This window comes from Symphalangus syndactylus, chromosome 8 (genome assembly GCF_028878055.3).
Source record: "Symphalangus syndactylus isolate Jambi chromosome 8, NHGRI_mSymSyn1-v2.1_pri, whole genome shotgun sequence".
Lineage (NCBI taxonomy): Eukaryota > Metazoa > Chordata > Mammalia > Primates > Hylobatidae > Symphalangus > Symphalangus syndactylus.
In genome coordinates, this window is record NC_072430.2 from 104,612,838 (window position 1) to 104,630,103 (window position 17,266).

Below are 17,266 nucleotides of genomic sequence, written 5' to 3' on the forward strand. Positions count from 1 at the left end.
CAGATTCACCTTATATTTCAAGAGTCTGAATTGAATATTATCTTCTCATTTGTTTCTCATTCTAGAACAATAAAAGAAAAAGAAGCAAGTCCAAGCAGCATCAAGGCAACAAAGATGCTAAAGACAAGGTGGAGAGGCCTGAGGCAGGGCCGCTGCAGCCACAGCCACCACAGATTCAAAATAGCCCCATGAATGGCTGCGAGAAGGACAGCTCATCCACGGATTCTGCTAATGAAAAACCAGCCCTTATCCCTCGTGAGAAAAAGATCTCAATACTTGAGGAACCTTCAAAGGCACTTTGTGGGGTCACAGGTCAGTAATGCTTAAGTAAAATTGCTTAGGAAGACACAGATGAAAAGAGCACAAAGGGAGCTCACTGGGGCTACTGTTGATATTGTTGAAAATGGAAGGTTGTTTTTCTGCAGTGTGTACAGTTCAACCTTCCTGAAGCCAGGATGGGGGGTGAAGGGGAATGTTAACAGGGCAGAGAATAAATGCTCAATCTAGCTCTACACCAAGTCAGAGGGTTTTGTTTTTTTTTTTGAGTCTGGGTCTTGTTGTGCAAGGCTAGAGTGCAGTGGTGTGGTCATAGCTCACTGCAGCTGCAGCCTTGAACTCTTGGACTCAAGCAGTCCTGCAATGGCATCCCAAAGTGCTGGGATGACAGACATGAGCCACCACACTTAGCCAGTCAGAGGTCATTTTTAATGGAAATTCTAATTTAAAGAAATATTCTATATAGACACCTTTGCTAGAATTCACCTGGGGTATTAAAAGAATAATTGATGACAAAAAGAAATGTTATTAAATGTTTTCTTTTAGAAAGGGCAGACCAAATTATTTTAACTGCTGGTATTTTTTATATGATGTGACAGAACATAATCTTCCAGGGTGTTAGAATCTGGAACATTAATTATTTGTGCTATAGCTATATATTTATTAATCTTCAAAAGGCCACCTCCTAATCCACTGTTTGACTTTGGGCACATCATCTTCTCTAGGGTCCCATTTCCTTTCTGAAAAATAAGGAAACTGCATTGGAATCTACTAGATCAGTGCTTCTCAATACTATCTGACCCAATGCCCCATTTTTAGAACAAATCCTAAAATAAAACTCATGCATAATATAACCTACCTAGAAACAGAATTTTAGTAAATAAAAATATAAGAAATTCAGGAATAACTAAAATAGAATTCATGCATAATATAACCTATCTAGGAACAGAATTTCAATTAAAAAAATATAAGAAATTCAGGAAAAACTAAAATAGAAAGCTCAATAAAGAGGCCAGATTTTTACACCCACTTATAATGAATCACTTTGCAATTAAATGAAGTAAGGCAGTAGTCAGCTGGATACTGTGGGTACTGTTTTTTTACATTTGACATGTACAGTAAGAGCTCAATAAGTTTATTTGTGTATAACATGGAATCACTGTGAATGCACCTGCTACAAATGCAGTCCAATTTAGGGTAATGGGTGTCAGCTCTAATATCATGGCTGCTGATGTGGTTTTCCACATGGCCAAAAATTCTCAGTCAAGTTCTAAACATCATAAAGTACCATCTTCCTTTAATTTATGCAATAGTCGAATCTTGGAAATCCAAGCAAATGTTGGAAATCCATAGTAAAACTGTCTAGACTCACATAATTATATATATATTTTTTAACAATCATGAATGTCCAGGAGAACATGAGAAAGTTCAGGACACAGGTTAATTCTTTGTTGTGTAGGACATTCCCAGGATTGCAAGGCATCTAGCATCCTGCCCCCCAACCCCACCGCCAACACACACACACACAATCATTTTGCTAGTTTTTAAAAATGCCCCCTCAGTTTTTCAGAATGCCTCCTAAAAGGTGGTAGATCCTTTGATGAGAACCACTACACTAGTTGACCCCCAAAGTCCTTCTAGTTATAAAATCCTGAGTTTGTAGAATCAGTGGCATTTTAAACTCCCGTTATATTCAGAGCACTGTGCTAGATGCCATAGTAGATTCAGAGAAGGATATGATATGATCTAGGCCCTGATGGAATCACATTCTGGTATCCTTGAAGAGAAGGCTATAGGTTCACTGGTGAGTTTAAGGTTTGGGGAAGAGAGGTGCAGTATCCAACTGAGTGATCCTGGGAGATTTCTTGGGAGCATTGGGTATTAAAGGACCAATAGAACTGAGGTGGTAAAAAGGATTTGGAGGGTTAGAGAGAAGTAAGGAGAACTTTACTGAGTGCCCTCAGGTATTGCACACCTGCTGTATATGACACACTGCTATCCTCTGACAAACCAAAGATGAGTAAGACACATCCGTGCCTAAGAAAAGTTCAGACTACCAGAAGAGAGGGAGGTGCAAACAGAAAAGCAAATGGTGACATGTACCAAATCAGGGTGGCAGTGAGAAGGCATTAAATAACTGGCACACTCTGTAATACACTAGTAAGTTCTTAAATTGCTCACAAAGCACAAATTTTCTTCCAGAAACACATTTCCTAACAACTCCACTAATAGTGCCGAAACTCATATCATCCTTACTTACTTCATGATGGTTTCCTAAAACCAAACAATGACAACAACAAAAATAACCTATTTCATTTTGAATCTGAATTCTCCAGGAATTTTTTTAATTCAATTTTCACTGTGCCTACAATTTTGAGACTGTTTTGATTTATAGTCAGAGCAAGAGAAAGAAATTAAATAATCGAGTGGCAGATTCCCAACTTTACTTGTTATTGCTTTCACATGAATTACTTTCAAAATCTAATTACTCAAGTTGCCATTTTGATATCAATCACAGACTAAAAGCTTAGCATATATATTTTTTCATTTACTTATAATTTATACCTTCTTTGTAAAACAATGTCAGTAACTCTATCAAGTATATGACATTAAAGCAAATGCAATATAGAAGTGCCTCCCTTCCCAGTGGACAGCTGCCTTGAAAGTTAAGTACCCACCAGGGGAGTGGGTACAAGGGGGCTTTTGGAAACCGTAACATGAAACTTTCTGTGAAGAATTATTTCCTGCACAGTGATCCCATTCTCCCTTCTGTTTTGTAAGTATAGTATGAAGGCATTGAGGTGTGTTAGTGTTATTTGTTAATGTTGCTGATTCATTACAAATGTCTGTGCAATAAATTTTTCTGTTAAAGAATAAATGAGCCAGGCATGGTGACTCACACTTGTCATCCCAGCGCTTTGGGAGGCTGAGGTGGGAGGATTGTTTGAGCCCAGGAGTCCAAGACCAGCCTGGGCAACATGGCAAAACCCCATCTCTACAAATAATACAAAAATTAGCTGAGCCTGGTGGTGCATGCCTGTACTCCCAGCTACCTGGGAGGCTGAGGTGGGAGAATCACCTGAGCCCAGGAGGTTGAGGCTGCAGTGAACTGTGATCGTACCACTGCACTCCAGCCTGGACGGCAGAGTGAGACCCCTCAAAAAAAAAAGAGGAAGAAGAAATGATGGTAATGGAAGGTTAGTAGATGTTCTTGCAAGAGGAAGCAAATTCTCCTTGTTGGCCCTTAACTTCGTTAGCAGCCCACTTGTTATGATTGTAAATTTTAAAATGAGTTTTTAGCTATAGTAATCTGCCCTTTTCCTTGGAAGATAGGTTCCAGGACCCCTAGTGGATGCCTGAAATCATGTACACTGTTTTTTTCCTGTACTATACTATACTATGCTAAAGTTTAATTTATAAATTAGGCACAATAAGAGATTAAAAATAACCAATAATAAATAGAACAATTATAGCAATATACTGGCCTCTTTCTTGCTCTCTCTCTCTCTCTCAAAATATCGTATTGCACTATAAACATCCTTATTGTGATGATGTGAGATGATAAAATGCCTGCATGATTAGATGCGATGACACTCACTCTGATCACCAAGACAGCCACTAAAGTGACGAGTGGGCAGGTATCGTGTATGGCATGGATACTCTGGACGAAGGCATGACCACATCCTGGGTAGGACAGAGTGAGATGGCACAAGATTTCATCACGTTACTCAGAACAGTATGAAACTGAAAACTTAATGAGTTGTTTATTTCTGGAATTTTCTGTTTGCTATGTTTGGACCGCAGTTGACCTTGGATTACTGAAACTGTGAATAAGGGAGGACTATTGTAGTTAGATTTTCCTACCTTCAAATTATGAAGGTTCATCAGAAAGTTGATGCCAAAACTATCTAATGGCTTTAAAATGCTTGTTCAATCTACTGGCAATCGCAAGAGCTCTAACAGGTATTCTGCAGATGAGTGTTAGGCTGTAGACACTCTGCACCCCATTTTGAGTAGAATGCTGGAACTAGAAAGGATGAGAGTGAAACTTTAATCCTGGCTCCCCACTTCATAACTGAAGAAACCAAGGCTCCTGGATTGAGAAGCTGGAGGGATAACCCTCTTGAACTGTCTGTAGTTTGCAAAAGGCTGACTCAAATCCGTGTAATTTTATCAGGTAATGGAGAGTGTCTGCTAAAACCATGGGTTCCCTAACTCCTAAAAAAAATGTGTAATTGAAAAATTAGAAAAAAGTCACAATAACAAAGCCACATAATGATATTCTGTGCTTGAGTGAGTTCACAGCATAAGCCTAAAAGAAATCGCCAGGCTGCTATAGTGGAGCATTTATCAAGCCCTCCAATAATGGAACTAGCTCAACAAAGCCTGCCCTGAATGCCCCACTGGGCAGGAGGCCGTGAACATGTGGGATGCGTTGTTTTATCTTTTTATAACACCTTGACATTCAGGATCTCTCTTTTTAAAAGTCTTAAACAGAGTCGTTTTTTGGTGGGGGAAAAGTTAGCTTTAAGATATATGCAGGTGGCTCAGGGGTGTTAGTGTGACTTCCTACATGAAAAATCACCACCAAAAGCATCATCATTTCAGGCTGTAAATATAGCACTGTCAAGTGGGACAATGCTGTGTGTCAGCAGATAGTTTAGAAGTTTAGGAGTATGTTTTAAGCCTGAGAGTAGTTTTTTTCTGTATCTCAGAATTTTTAATAACAGCTCAAATTGGATCTTTTATATAATCCGATCAAAATCATCCTGGGCTCAAATACAAAATCAGGCAAAGAGTAGATCAAGATTTATTTTTGCCGAGCGGGCGCAGTGGCTCACACCTGTAATCCCAGCACTTTCAGAGGCTGAGGTGGGAAGATTACTTGAGGCCAGGAGTTTGAGACCAGCCTGGGCAACATAGCGAGCTCTTATCTCTTTAAAGAAAAAAAAGAAAAATTAGCTTGGTACGGTGGCTCATACCTGTAGTCCCAGCTGCTTGGGAGGGTGAGGTGGGAAAATCCTTTGAGCTCAGGAGTTTGAGGCTGCAGTGAGCTATGATTGCGCCACTGCACTCTAGCCTGGGGTACAGGGCAAATCCCTACCTCAAAAACAAAAACAAACAAACAAAATTATTTTACTGAAAGTAGTGCCAAGGATAAGACTTTTTTCTAAGACCCTATCCAAATGTCTAAAGCACATTGTGACCTTAGGGTCTAATTTTCCCAAATGTTCCTCCTGCCCTATGTTTCCTGAGGCTCATAAGCTAAAATGTATAGCATTTACTTGTCTCCGCTTAGGCCAGAATAGGAATTCAGATTCCTCTCATCTTTACCCCACTGGACACAATTCCCATTGAATAGGAAAGGAGCAGGACTGTGGGCCATCAGCGGCTTCCCAGAGATAAACTCTGGGGCAGAGCTTTCCCTCTCTTGAGCTCCTCTTGCTGACCCAGCAGCCGTCCTTTATGTTGCCTCCTCGTGTAAAGCATCCTGGGAAACCAAGTCTTCAGTCCCTGTTCCTTGGAACAGAAGGCTCCATGCCATGTTTGCTGACCTTCATGAGCCGGACTGTACAGCCTGCCCTGTACCACAAAGCAGGAACAGCCCTGTCGTTTTTACCTTTGCAATGCAGATTCTGTGCTTGGGCGCAGCACCTGCACAGAGCTGCTTTCTCATCCTCAAGTGAACTGAACCAAATGTGAGGTCCTGTGCCTTTGGAATGTTAGTTGCTCCCCCCTCATTTGTGCTTCCTGTAACAAACAACAACAAAAACACCTCACCACCATTTCACAGTATTGATGTGGTAGGCAGTTCCCCACAGGTTGTTCAAGCAGATTTTTTTATGTTGCTGTTGGTCCTAGCCTCAAGATTACCTCCCCTGCTTCTCTAAGCCCTATATTGGACAGAGGATTAGCAAAGATCAACAAAAAGAAAGCAGCCAGCTTAGAACTTTAATAGTAAAAGTCAAATGTGTATATCTAGGATTTCAGCAGTGCCAGCTCTCAAATGGAAGCAATACAATATCACAGCTAAGAACCAGGGCTTTAGCATTAGACATGTTTGGTTTCAAATCTTGGCTTCATCACTTATGAGGTGCGTGACCCTGGACAGGTTAACCACTCTGCATCTCACTTTCCTCATCTGCAAAATAAAGAACATTCCTCCACTTTACAATATTGTGGAGAGCAGTAAATGAGATATATAAAGTGATTAGCTCAGCATCTGGAACAGGGTAAACTCTCTTATCATTCATTTATCCATTAAGTAAATATTTTTAAGCATCCCAACATGTGTCAGGAATTCTTCTACAGGAAGCGGACAAGACAACAAAGGTTTTGCTCTTGGGGAGTTTACTTTCTTTGGGGTGGGGGGATGGGGAGAAGAGGTAGATAATAAACCACGATTCAACTGAGTTACCAACATAATTCTAGATTGTAATAAATGTTATAAAGGCAGCATGTAGAACGGCAGCTGAGGAGTGCGTGTGTGCAGCGATTCCATAGAAGGTCCCGCTGTGATGTAAGTGTCTGGAGACATTGAAGCTAAGATCCCAGTGCTTCAATTCAGGCTCTCTCATGCCAACTTACAGTAGTCTGAACAGCCAGTGTTTTATCTAAACTTTTATTAAGTATCTTAGCTGAAGCCCTTGTAGAATTATAACCATAGGTTTTTACTTTTTTTTTTTTTTTTTTTGAGATGGAGTCTCACTCTGTTACCCAGGCTGGAGTGCAGTGGCACACTCTCAGCTCACTGCAACCTCCGTCTCCCGGGTTCAAGCGATTCTCCTGCCTCAGCCTCCCAAGTAGCTGGGACTACAGGCACATGCCACCATACCCAGCTAATTTTTTGTATTTTTAGTAGAGATGGGGTTTCACTGTGTTAACCAGGATGGTCTCAATCTCCTGACCTCATGATCTGCCCACCTCGGCCTTTACTATTTTTTGTTATTAAAGATCTAATACTCTGTTAACATATATATAACTGATGTTAAGTACTATCATATGAACATGCATTTTTGAAGTTTATATTTTGGTCAGGCACAGTGGCTCATGCCTGTAATCCCAGCACTTTGGGAGGCCAAGGCAGGAGGATCACTTGAGCCCAGGAGTTCAAGACCAGGCTGGGCAACATTGTGAGAGTTGGCTGTAAAAAAAACTTAAAAATTAGCAGGGTGTGGTGGCCCATGCCTATACTCCCAGCTACTTGTGGGGCTGCGGTGAGAGGATCACTTGAGCCCAGGAGGTCAAGGCTGCAGTAAGCCATGATCACACCACTGTACCCCAGCCTGCGCAATGAAGCAAGACCCTGCCTCAAAAAATAAAAATAAAGTTTATATTTTAAAGCACATAATTACTATTCTCACTCATCTTTAATTATTGTTTTAGCATTTAAATACTTGGTATTAATTCCCATTTACAGTTGTGTTAGTCTCAACCTCAGCTTCAAGTAACTTGGTATCTTAGATTGCATTTGCAGTGACTTAGAGCTCTGCTTCCTTTCTTTATGTATGATAAAGCAGAAAGAGACAGACACAGGATGTAGTGACAGGAGGGCACAGGAAACATAAAACCCCTCAGGTATTTTTCGGTCACCTGGGCTTGCTTCTCTTTCTCATTCAAAAGTATTTTTGCTGCAAGTGTACAGCAAAAACAAAACTACTCATCTCTGAATAGCTGATACCTTTATAACTTCCCACCCACTCCTTGTTATGGTGATTTCAGTTACAAATGGACTTAATTAAATGGAATGTACCACTTACAAAGATCAAAAGGCTTTCAAAAATTTTTTTAAAGATTTTTGAACAAAGATTTAACTGTTTCTATTAAAATGCAATAAGATGGAAACTGTTTCCTCTGATGTGATTATTACGCATTGTATACCTATATCAAAATATCTCAAGCACCCCATAAATATATAAACCTACTATGTACCCACAAAAATTAAAAATTAAAAAAGTTTTTTTTAATGCAATAAGAATTAAACCTGTTTTGCAGAGAAATAAGACAGTGGAAAAAATCAAGTTATACATATATATTACATACATATACATATATAATATACATATATTATTATATATAGTAATATACTTATATATTAAACCTGTTAAGGTATTAATGACATATGAGATCTTGTAAAGACAGTGAATGTAAATAAAACTAAAGATGTTATTCCAGTCAGAAAGTTACCACCTTTATGCCCTCTGAGCTGATTAAGCTTCTTAGGATTTGAATGAAATAATAAAGTCTATCTATATTTGATAAAGGCATTATGAGAAGGCAGAACTGACATTGTGTCTGCTGCATAAACCTGTCTATTTTGGTCTCTGTTCCAAAGTTATTGTTTCCCCAAACTTTTGTTAATTACCCTGTCATGCATGTAAAGATAGAAGAATGATGAAACTTACAAATCAAAGTATATAATAATTATGAGGGAATGGTTTTCTTAGCTTGGGCAACATGGCAAACCCCATCTCTACAAAAAATACAAAAATTAGCTGAGCATGGTAGCAAATGCCTGTAGTCCCAGCTGCTTGGGAGGCTAAGGTGGGAGGATCACTTGAGCTAGGGGTTGAGGCTGCAGTGAGCCATGATCACACCATTGCACTCCAGCCTGGGTGACAGAGCGAGACTGTGTCTCAAAAAAAAAAAAAAAAAAGGAGTTTTCTTGAGGCTTCATCACTAGACCATTATTCTGTAACATCTTCAGAGAGTTACCTTTACTCCCTGTCTCCACTCTTCACTTCCTTCTCACACATCACCTCATTGTTACGGCTTTCAGCCCCATCTCTCCAAATAAACTGCCCTAGGTAAGCTGTTATAGGTAAGTTTAGCAATGGCCTCCATGTTATTGAATCTAGCCATCGTTTTTTAATCTTTATTTTTTCCTTTTAGCAGTATTCAGTGTTGTTGACCACCCTATCCTTAACAACTCTGTCCTTTCCCTGTGGTTTCTATGACATGACACTCTCCTAATTGTGTCCCTTTGTCTTTACTGCTTCCTCTCTGTTCCTTTTGGAGGTCATTCTTCTTTACCTGGCTGTTAAATTGCTGAAGCTCCCCACGGCTTGTTTGATCTCAGGTCCTTCATCATATAAAGCTACACACTCTCCTTAGATTATTTCAGCCATACTTTAGCTTTAATTATGTAAGATGACTCACAAACTCATCTTCCTAGTTCTGGCTACACTCTGAACTCCAGACTCGTCTTTGACTTTTTCACTTTGATATTTCAAAGCACTTCAACAACATGCTCAAAACAAACTCATCATCTCCCTTCCCAGTCGTGGCTCTCTTTTAGTGTTCCTGACCCGAGTGCACCACCTATCCAATTGTGCAAACCAGAAATGTAGTCATCAGTCATGACATCTCCCTCTTTGTCACTCCCCATTTCCAATCTATCCCCATTTCCTGTTGGTTTTCATTTCCATGTATTTCTAGAATTCATCCATTGCTCAGTCTCTTCCCCTGCCTTCCCACCAAAACTACCATCCTCACTTGCCTGCACTGCAGCAATAGTCCGCTCATTAATCTCCTAGCACTTACCCTTGTTCCTTTGTAAATCATTCTCTATCCTGTAATCTTTTCAAAACACAAATCTGACCTCTTACGACAAAGACAAGAAGACTTACCCTGTCCTGCAAGCCCAGCATAGTCTGGCCCCTGTGTCCCACTCCACCCTCCTTGCATGGCACATTCCTTCTTGCCCTCTACTTTAGCTATGCTGGTCTCTGTTTGGGCCCTCATACTGGCCATGTGTATCAGTCAAGATCAAGTCAGGAGATAGGAACCATACTGGTTATTTGAATAGGAGAAATGTAATGTAAAGCATTGTTAATTAAAACAGTAGGAGGTTACTAACTACTAGAAGGGGTAAATGAGGACCATAAGGTGTCCACATTTAGCATGAGAGCAGTTACTGTATCTATACTGAAGAAAATGAGACAATAAAGGAACTAAGGACTAGGGGAGGCCCCCAAGCCAAGACTGAGATTCTGACCTGATCAAAGAAAGTGTGTGGCTACCAGAAGAACGTGCAGCCTTGTGGTGGTGAAGAAACTTGTCAAAGGGCATGGACTGAGCTCTTCTGTTAAGAGGCTGCCATTGCCAGAGGGTGTAGATGGATTGGAGCTGCTCAAAGCCACTGACAGTGGTGGGAGATGGGGAAAGGAACATGGCATGAGGATGTAGGTTGGAGTTCCTCTGCATGGCTGCTGGGTTCCTGTGAATAATAATAATTAATAATAATAGAGATCCAGAACCCCAAAGAGAGATATACTCCTGTTCTTATGGCCTTGCAGGGTCACTTTATTGCCATCTGCTGACATCAAAAGTTAACATTCTACTAGCTGGCAAAAGAGAATTGCTTACAGGGTCCAGCTCCAGTATCACAAAGTAGGGCAAGAAGAGTAGATCTGGAGCCAAGAGACACTATAACTTGATAACTGGCACACAACGCTCTCTCCCCTACAAATGTAATCACTGCTTGGAGTACAATTTCCCACTCTTTTCAACTAGTTATTTCATGTGATTTCAGATGAGATCATTCAGATCTCAGCTTAGGTGTTACTCCCTTGGGGAATTCTTTCTTGATATCCCCAGGTCAAATATGCCACTTACAGATTTCAGAACACTATATGCTTTTCTTTCTTAACACCACAGTTGCACTCTTTCATTTGTTTGTATGGTGGTTTGATTTACACACCTTCCTATTAAAGTGCAAGTTCTGTGAAGACAGAGACCACATCTATCTTTCATTACCATTGTATTTCTGGGGCCTGGAACAAAGATGGGCACTCACACAATCCTTTCTCATGATCTCTATTGAATTATTAATGATAAAATACATGGAGAAGTGTAGGTTAATTAAATTTTTGTAAGTTGCTATGTTGCTTTTTAAAGATAATTAAATTTTTGTAAGTTGCTATGTTGCTTTTTAAAGATAATCATGGATTTTGTGTTTCTGGGTTTAAAAAGACTTTACACTAATTGAGGACATTTGAAAATTCAGTAAGGTTTCAGGGAAAAAAAGGAAACAATCCTACCTCCCAGAAACAACCACTGTTAAATTTTATTTCAGAATTTTTTAAATGCACAGATATGTAGATTTTTTTTAAATGATATTAAATGGCCTGTGAACCTTTGTATTCTGTTTTTTACTTAACATGAGATTATGAACATTACTTCATATCATTAAATGTTCTTTAAAAACGTGATTTAAATATCTGCATTGTATTTTTATGAATGTGCCATACTTCTTTTAATTGTTCCCAAACTGTTGTCTTTGTGAATTGTTTCCTTTTTTTTTTTTTTTTTCTTTGAGACAGAGTCCTGCTCTGTCACCCAGGCTGGAGTGCAGTGACATGATCTTGGCTCACTGCAACCTCTGCCTCCCAGGTTCAAGTGATTCTCGTGCCTCAGCTTCCCAAGTAGCTGGGATTACAGGCGCCTGCCACCACTTCCAGCCAATTTTTATATTTTTAGTAGAGATGGAGTTTCGCCATTTTGGCCAGGCTGGTCTCGAACTCCTGACCTCAGGTGATCCGCCTGCCTTGGCTTCCCAAAGTGCTGGGATTACAGGCATGAGCCATCGCACCTGGCCTCCATTGTTTGGTTTTATAAACAATATTATAATGAACATCTCTTGTATATAGATTTGTGTGAACAACCATGATTATTTCCTTAGCATATATTCTTAGAAGCAGAATTTCTGGGTTCAAAGGGTGTGAATAGTTTTTAAGTTATTAATATGTTACTGTCCAGAAAGGTTGTGCTAATCTCATTGTTTTTACTTTTAAAACTGATTGGTAGAGGGATGGAACTTTTTAAGAAGTTTCTTTTCCATTTATATTTCTTCTTTTGTAAATATTTAAGAACACAAAGATCAATTACCAAAGAACTACCAATTGTATTATCAGGTATCAAGTATCATAAAACATCATCACATTCACATAAGTACTTTTTGAAGAATGGTAACATGCTTTAAGTAACATAGACATTAGCAATTTTCGACATAATTTTACAACAACAAAGTTATGCTTTGTTTCTTTATCAATTTCTTCCAAGTACAACTACTTTACAATACTTACTCAAGATCAGATGATGTGCTTTGCTGCTATTACCTGTGTATAGGAGACAATGAAGCCATCTTAACTCAAAGGGTTAAAATAATTATTTTAGAACTATTCTATGTTTAATACATTCCTTACAGTTAGATTTGAATTCTTAAAGTTAGATTTGAATTCTGTCTTCAGTCTACTTGTAAGTATATCAAGCTTTCACTAAAAAGTAAAAACTAAAGAGAAAACAATCTTTTTCAGAAACTTTCAAATTTGAATACATACATGGCTGTACATACATAATGAAAACTTTTGAATCCAAGTTTATATATTTCCTCCAAGAGGAGGGTTTGTTTTCTTTGGCACTGCTAACAAAAACAACGAGCACAATTCATTTATTGTATAAAATAAATTAAGGACAAGTAAAGTATATAAGTTGATACTAAGATTTAGTAACCAGTTGATAGTTTTCACTGTTGGCAAGAGTTAAATGTGAGAACAATTGCAGGCACTGCAGCTGAGTGTAAACGGTACAACTTGACTGAAAAATAATTTGACAAAGCATATCAAGAACTTTTCAAGAGAAAGAAAGGCATGAATTTGTATTGACTTAATAACAAATTCCCTTAAATTATAGTAAAGAAATTTTTAAATGTAGAAATCCACAATACTGAAAAAAATGAGAAAAGGGTATCAGTTTCTACAAGAAGGGAAGTAGATGGAAGGGGCTTTATTGATGAATCAGATGCTGCAGCATAGAATACAGAGGGAGGAGCTTTGGTGGGAAGGAAGATGATTGCCCTGCAGAAACTGGGGGAGCCCTGGGTTCAGAGTCAGCACATCGGATGGAAGACAAGCTCAAGAAGAGGAGTATAAAGCAGAGGAATTAAATAAAGGTATTTTAAGGAACAGTCCACTATCCCCTTACCATCTCTTCCATCCCCCAACTTGTTCTTTTAGCTGCCTAACATTTATCCTCAAGGCAAAAAGGGAGGAAGAGAGTGGGCAGTGATCTGCAAGTACATTAGTCGCCTATTAGAACAAAAGTCAAAACGCTTTAAAGGAAAAGAAGAAGATCTAGAGTTTCTCAATGCATCATCCAAAATGGTCAGTGTCCAATTTTAAAAAGTTACTAGACATGGGAAGGAGCAGGAAAATGTGACCTATAATGAAGAGAAAGATTAGTCATTAGAAACAGACCCATTGACAACACAGAAGTTGGAATTAGCAGACAAGGATTGCTAATTAAAAATATGTTAAGAATTTTATGGAAAAAAAAAGATGGATATAATGGATGAAGAAAAAAATTTAAGTCATCAGGTGTGCTTAGCAACAGTTCAGATGATGAAGAAGAAAGGATGAGTGAACTTAAAGACAAATCAAAAGAAACTATACAAACTGAACAGAGAGAAAAAAAAGTAAAAGAATAAAACAAAGCCAGAGCCTCAGTGACTTAAGGCACAGTATCAGGCAGTCTCACATAGGTGTAATTGGAGTCTCAGAAGGAGAGCAAAGAGGAAATTTGGCAGGGAGAAGGAGGAAGCTATGAAGAAATAATGGACACAGTTTATCCAAATTTGATGAAAAACAACAAGCCTCATATCCAAGGGTCATTTCATAGTAGTATGTTGTTTGATTGATCAAAAAGATATAACACCTCTAAATGTATGTGCATCTAATGATTCCAGATCCATGAAGCAGCAATATATAGAACTAAAGAAAGTGACAAATCCAAATCCACAGCAGTTGTAGATCTTAATATCATGTTATTAGTAACTGTTAGAACATATAGATTAAAAATCAGTAAGAACATAGACAATTTGAACAATACTATCAACCAACTTGAGCCAATTGATATTTATAGGACAACATACCCAACAATTTCAGGAGAACATGGCATTTACATTAAAATAAGCCAGTTGCTGGACCATAAAATAAATTTCAAATTTTAAAACACCATCTTAAGAGTATGGTGTCTGAACACAGTAGAATTGAATTAACAATAGCAATAAGATAACTAGAAAATCTCTGAACATTTAAAAATTAATCAATCTTCCAAACAATCCATTAGCCAAAAACAAAATTTCACAAGAGATATGAGAAAAATTTTGAACTGAATCATAATGAAAATATAATAAACCAATTTCCAACATCAGGAATAAAATTAACCCTGACTTCATTTATTTAAAAGCTAACAACAGGATGTTATAAACAACTTTCTGCCAATAAATCCAACAACTTAAGTGGAATGGACAAATTCTTAAAAAACACAACTTACCAAAACACACAAGAAGAAATAGAAAATCTGAATAACACTATGCTTATCAAGGAAATTCATAATTAAAATTTCCAGGTCCAGATGACTTCCTTAGTGAATTCCCATGAACATTTGAGGAATAAATATAATTGCAATCTTAAACAGTTTCAGAAAATAGAAGGAATACTTCCCAACTCATTTTATGAGGCCAGCATAACTCATATCAAAACCTGACAAAGTCATCACAAGAAAAGAAAATTACAGAACAATATTGTTAATGAATAAAGAAGCAAAAATCCTCAACAAAACATTAACAAGTGAAGTAAACAATATATAAAAGGATAATACTCCATGACCAAGTGGGTGTGGTTAATAATTTCAGGAACTCAACATCAGTTTAACATTAAAAAAATCAACATAATATTATTAATAAAATAAAGGAGAACAATAATATGATCATCTCAGTGTATAAAATAAAAAATTCACTTGACAAAAACTGTCAGCAAAGAAGGAATACAAGAGAACTTCTAGAGTCTAATAAATGTATGGAAACTCTACAGCTGTGTAATACTTGATAAAATACTGAATGCAATTTCCCTAAGACCCAGAACAATGCAGGGATGCTCATTCTGTTTTGTAGCTAGGATTAATAAGACAAGGAAATAAGGTAAGGAACGATTGGAAAAGAAGAAGTTAGACTTCATTACCACTGTCATCATTGTGTTTGTAGAAAGAAAATCTTAAGAAATCTACCAAAAAAAATAAATAAACCTGCCAGAACTAATAAGAAAATTAGCCAGGTCGCTAGATATAAGTTCAATATATTAAAAAGCATTTGTATTCCTGAACTCTAGCAACCAACATTTTGGAATTGAAATTTTTAAAAATGCTATAAATAATAACATAAAAATTCTAAAATACCTAGGAATAAATTTGACTGTAGATGCACAAGACTCTAAGAACTATAAAATGATGCTAAAGCAAATTAGAATCTAAATAAATGGCATAGTATTTCATGTCGAGGGTCAAAAGACTCAGTATTGTTAAGATACCGCTTATCCCCAAATTGCTTTATAGATTCAACACAAGTCCAATGAAAATCTCATCATATTTTTTGTTGAAATAGGCAAATTGATTCTTAAATTTATATTAAAATGCAAAGGACCTAAGATAGTCAAAACAATCTTGAAAAAGAAGAGTAAAGCAGTTACAGTAACTAGGACAGTGTGATGATGGTGTGAGAACTGGCAAAACTAGATCGGTGGAATAGAATACAGTCCAGAAATAGTCACGCATATAGTCAATTAATGTTTAACAGAGGTATCAAGACAATTCAATGGGAAAGGTCCATTCAGATTTACTCTGGTATCCTCTTACATTATTTTTTTCACATTTTACATACTGGTTATTAAGGTCAGTCTATTTCTCATTTATTGCCTATTAATAAACCAGAGCTGATACAGTGTGCACTCTCCATATGTGTCTGTTGAATCCTTGAATCAGAAACCAGCGTGATGCTGAGGACATTATATACCATTTGTGTATATATGCAAATTTGGGATTTGGTAAGTGTTTTTAATAAAAGGAATGCTCAAGTAATAGTTAAATTCAAAGACACAAACTTCTAGGAGCCATTTTTAGATACATGGACAAGGATTAAAATGTATACAATTTTTATTGAAATCTAGGCAGATGGGGTGTTTTCAGAGATAACTTTTCTTTCCAAGATACAGCTACTGTGGTTCAAGTATTTGATGAATATTAGATAAAGACACAGCCAGAGACTCATATCAAATGAGGCTCCCTACAATTGGAAGGGCTGTAGGCATGCATAGCACTGAAGTAACACTGATTCATTCATTCAGTATTTATTATGTATCTACGAGATACCAAGCACATACAGTAATGATGAACAAGACATACATCACCCTGTCACCACTTTTCTCATGTAGAGGATATTTTAAGGCTTCACTAAAACAAATATCCTTTTCTAGAATATAAATTAGTAGTGATTACACACTGAAGATCAAAACTCTCACACTCCTTGTGTATCCTATTAGTGTTATCCAATAGAAATTTAACACATACTATGTATATAATTTTATATTTTCTGGTAGCTACATTTAAAAAGTGTAAACAGGTGAATTAAATTGGGTAATTTATTTAACCTAATGTATCAAAAATATCATTTCAACATGTAGTCAATCTTTTTTAAATTATTAAAGAAATATTTTAAATTTTTTATTTTGTACTGAATCTTCACATTTCAGCATATATATTACACTTACAGCACATCTCAATTTGGACAAGCCACATTTCCAGTGTTCAACAGCCACATGTGGCCAGTGGCTACCTTACTGGACACTGGAGGCTTATGTGTGAATCAGCCCCCATTGAGCTACAACCTGTTGAAGTTTACAGCTGGACTCCAGATAAATGGAGAGCTGATGGTATTTCTGGACTATAATGTTAGAGGAAAGTTACTGGATATAGTGACTTTCTATTATAGCTCTATAACCCTCCACCAGTTTTCATCTGCAAGAGTCCCAGAGTTTTACTATATTTGAAGACAGATCTGTACTAAAGTAACGCTGTTACATTCATTCAGTATTTATTATGTATCTGCAAGATATCAAACACATACATTAATGATGAACAAGACATACATACATGTCAT

General features: G+C 37.5%; 1 protein-coding gene across 13 annotated transcripts in view; it reads left to right on the plus strand.

Annotated features, from left to right (window-relative positions):
• SPATS2L (spermatogenesis associated serine rich 2 like) overlaps positions 1 to 17,266 on the plus strand; it is a 172,456-nt gene that overhangs the window by 112,901 nt on the left and 42,289 nt on the right. For all 13 annotated transcript variants that reach the window (XM_055290165.2, XM_063644909.1, XM_063644912.1 and 10 more), the window contains exon 6: positions 66 to 312. In XM_055290165.2, the coding sequence (XP_055146140.1) occupies positions 66 to 312 (247 nt within the window). The remainder of the gene's footprint in view (positions 1 to 65; positions 313 to 17,266) is intronic.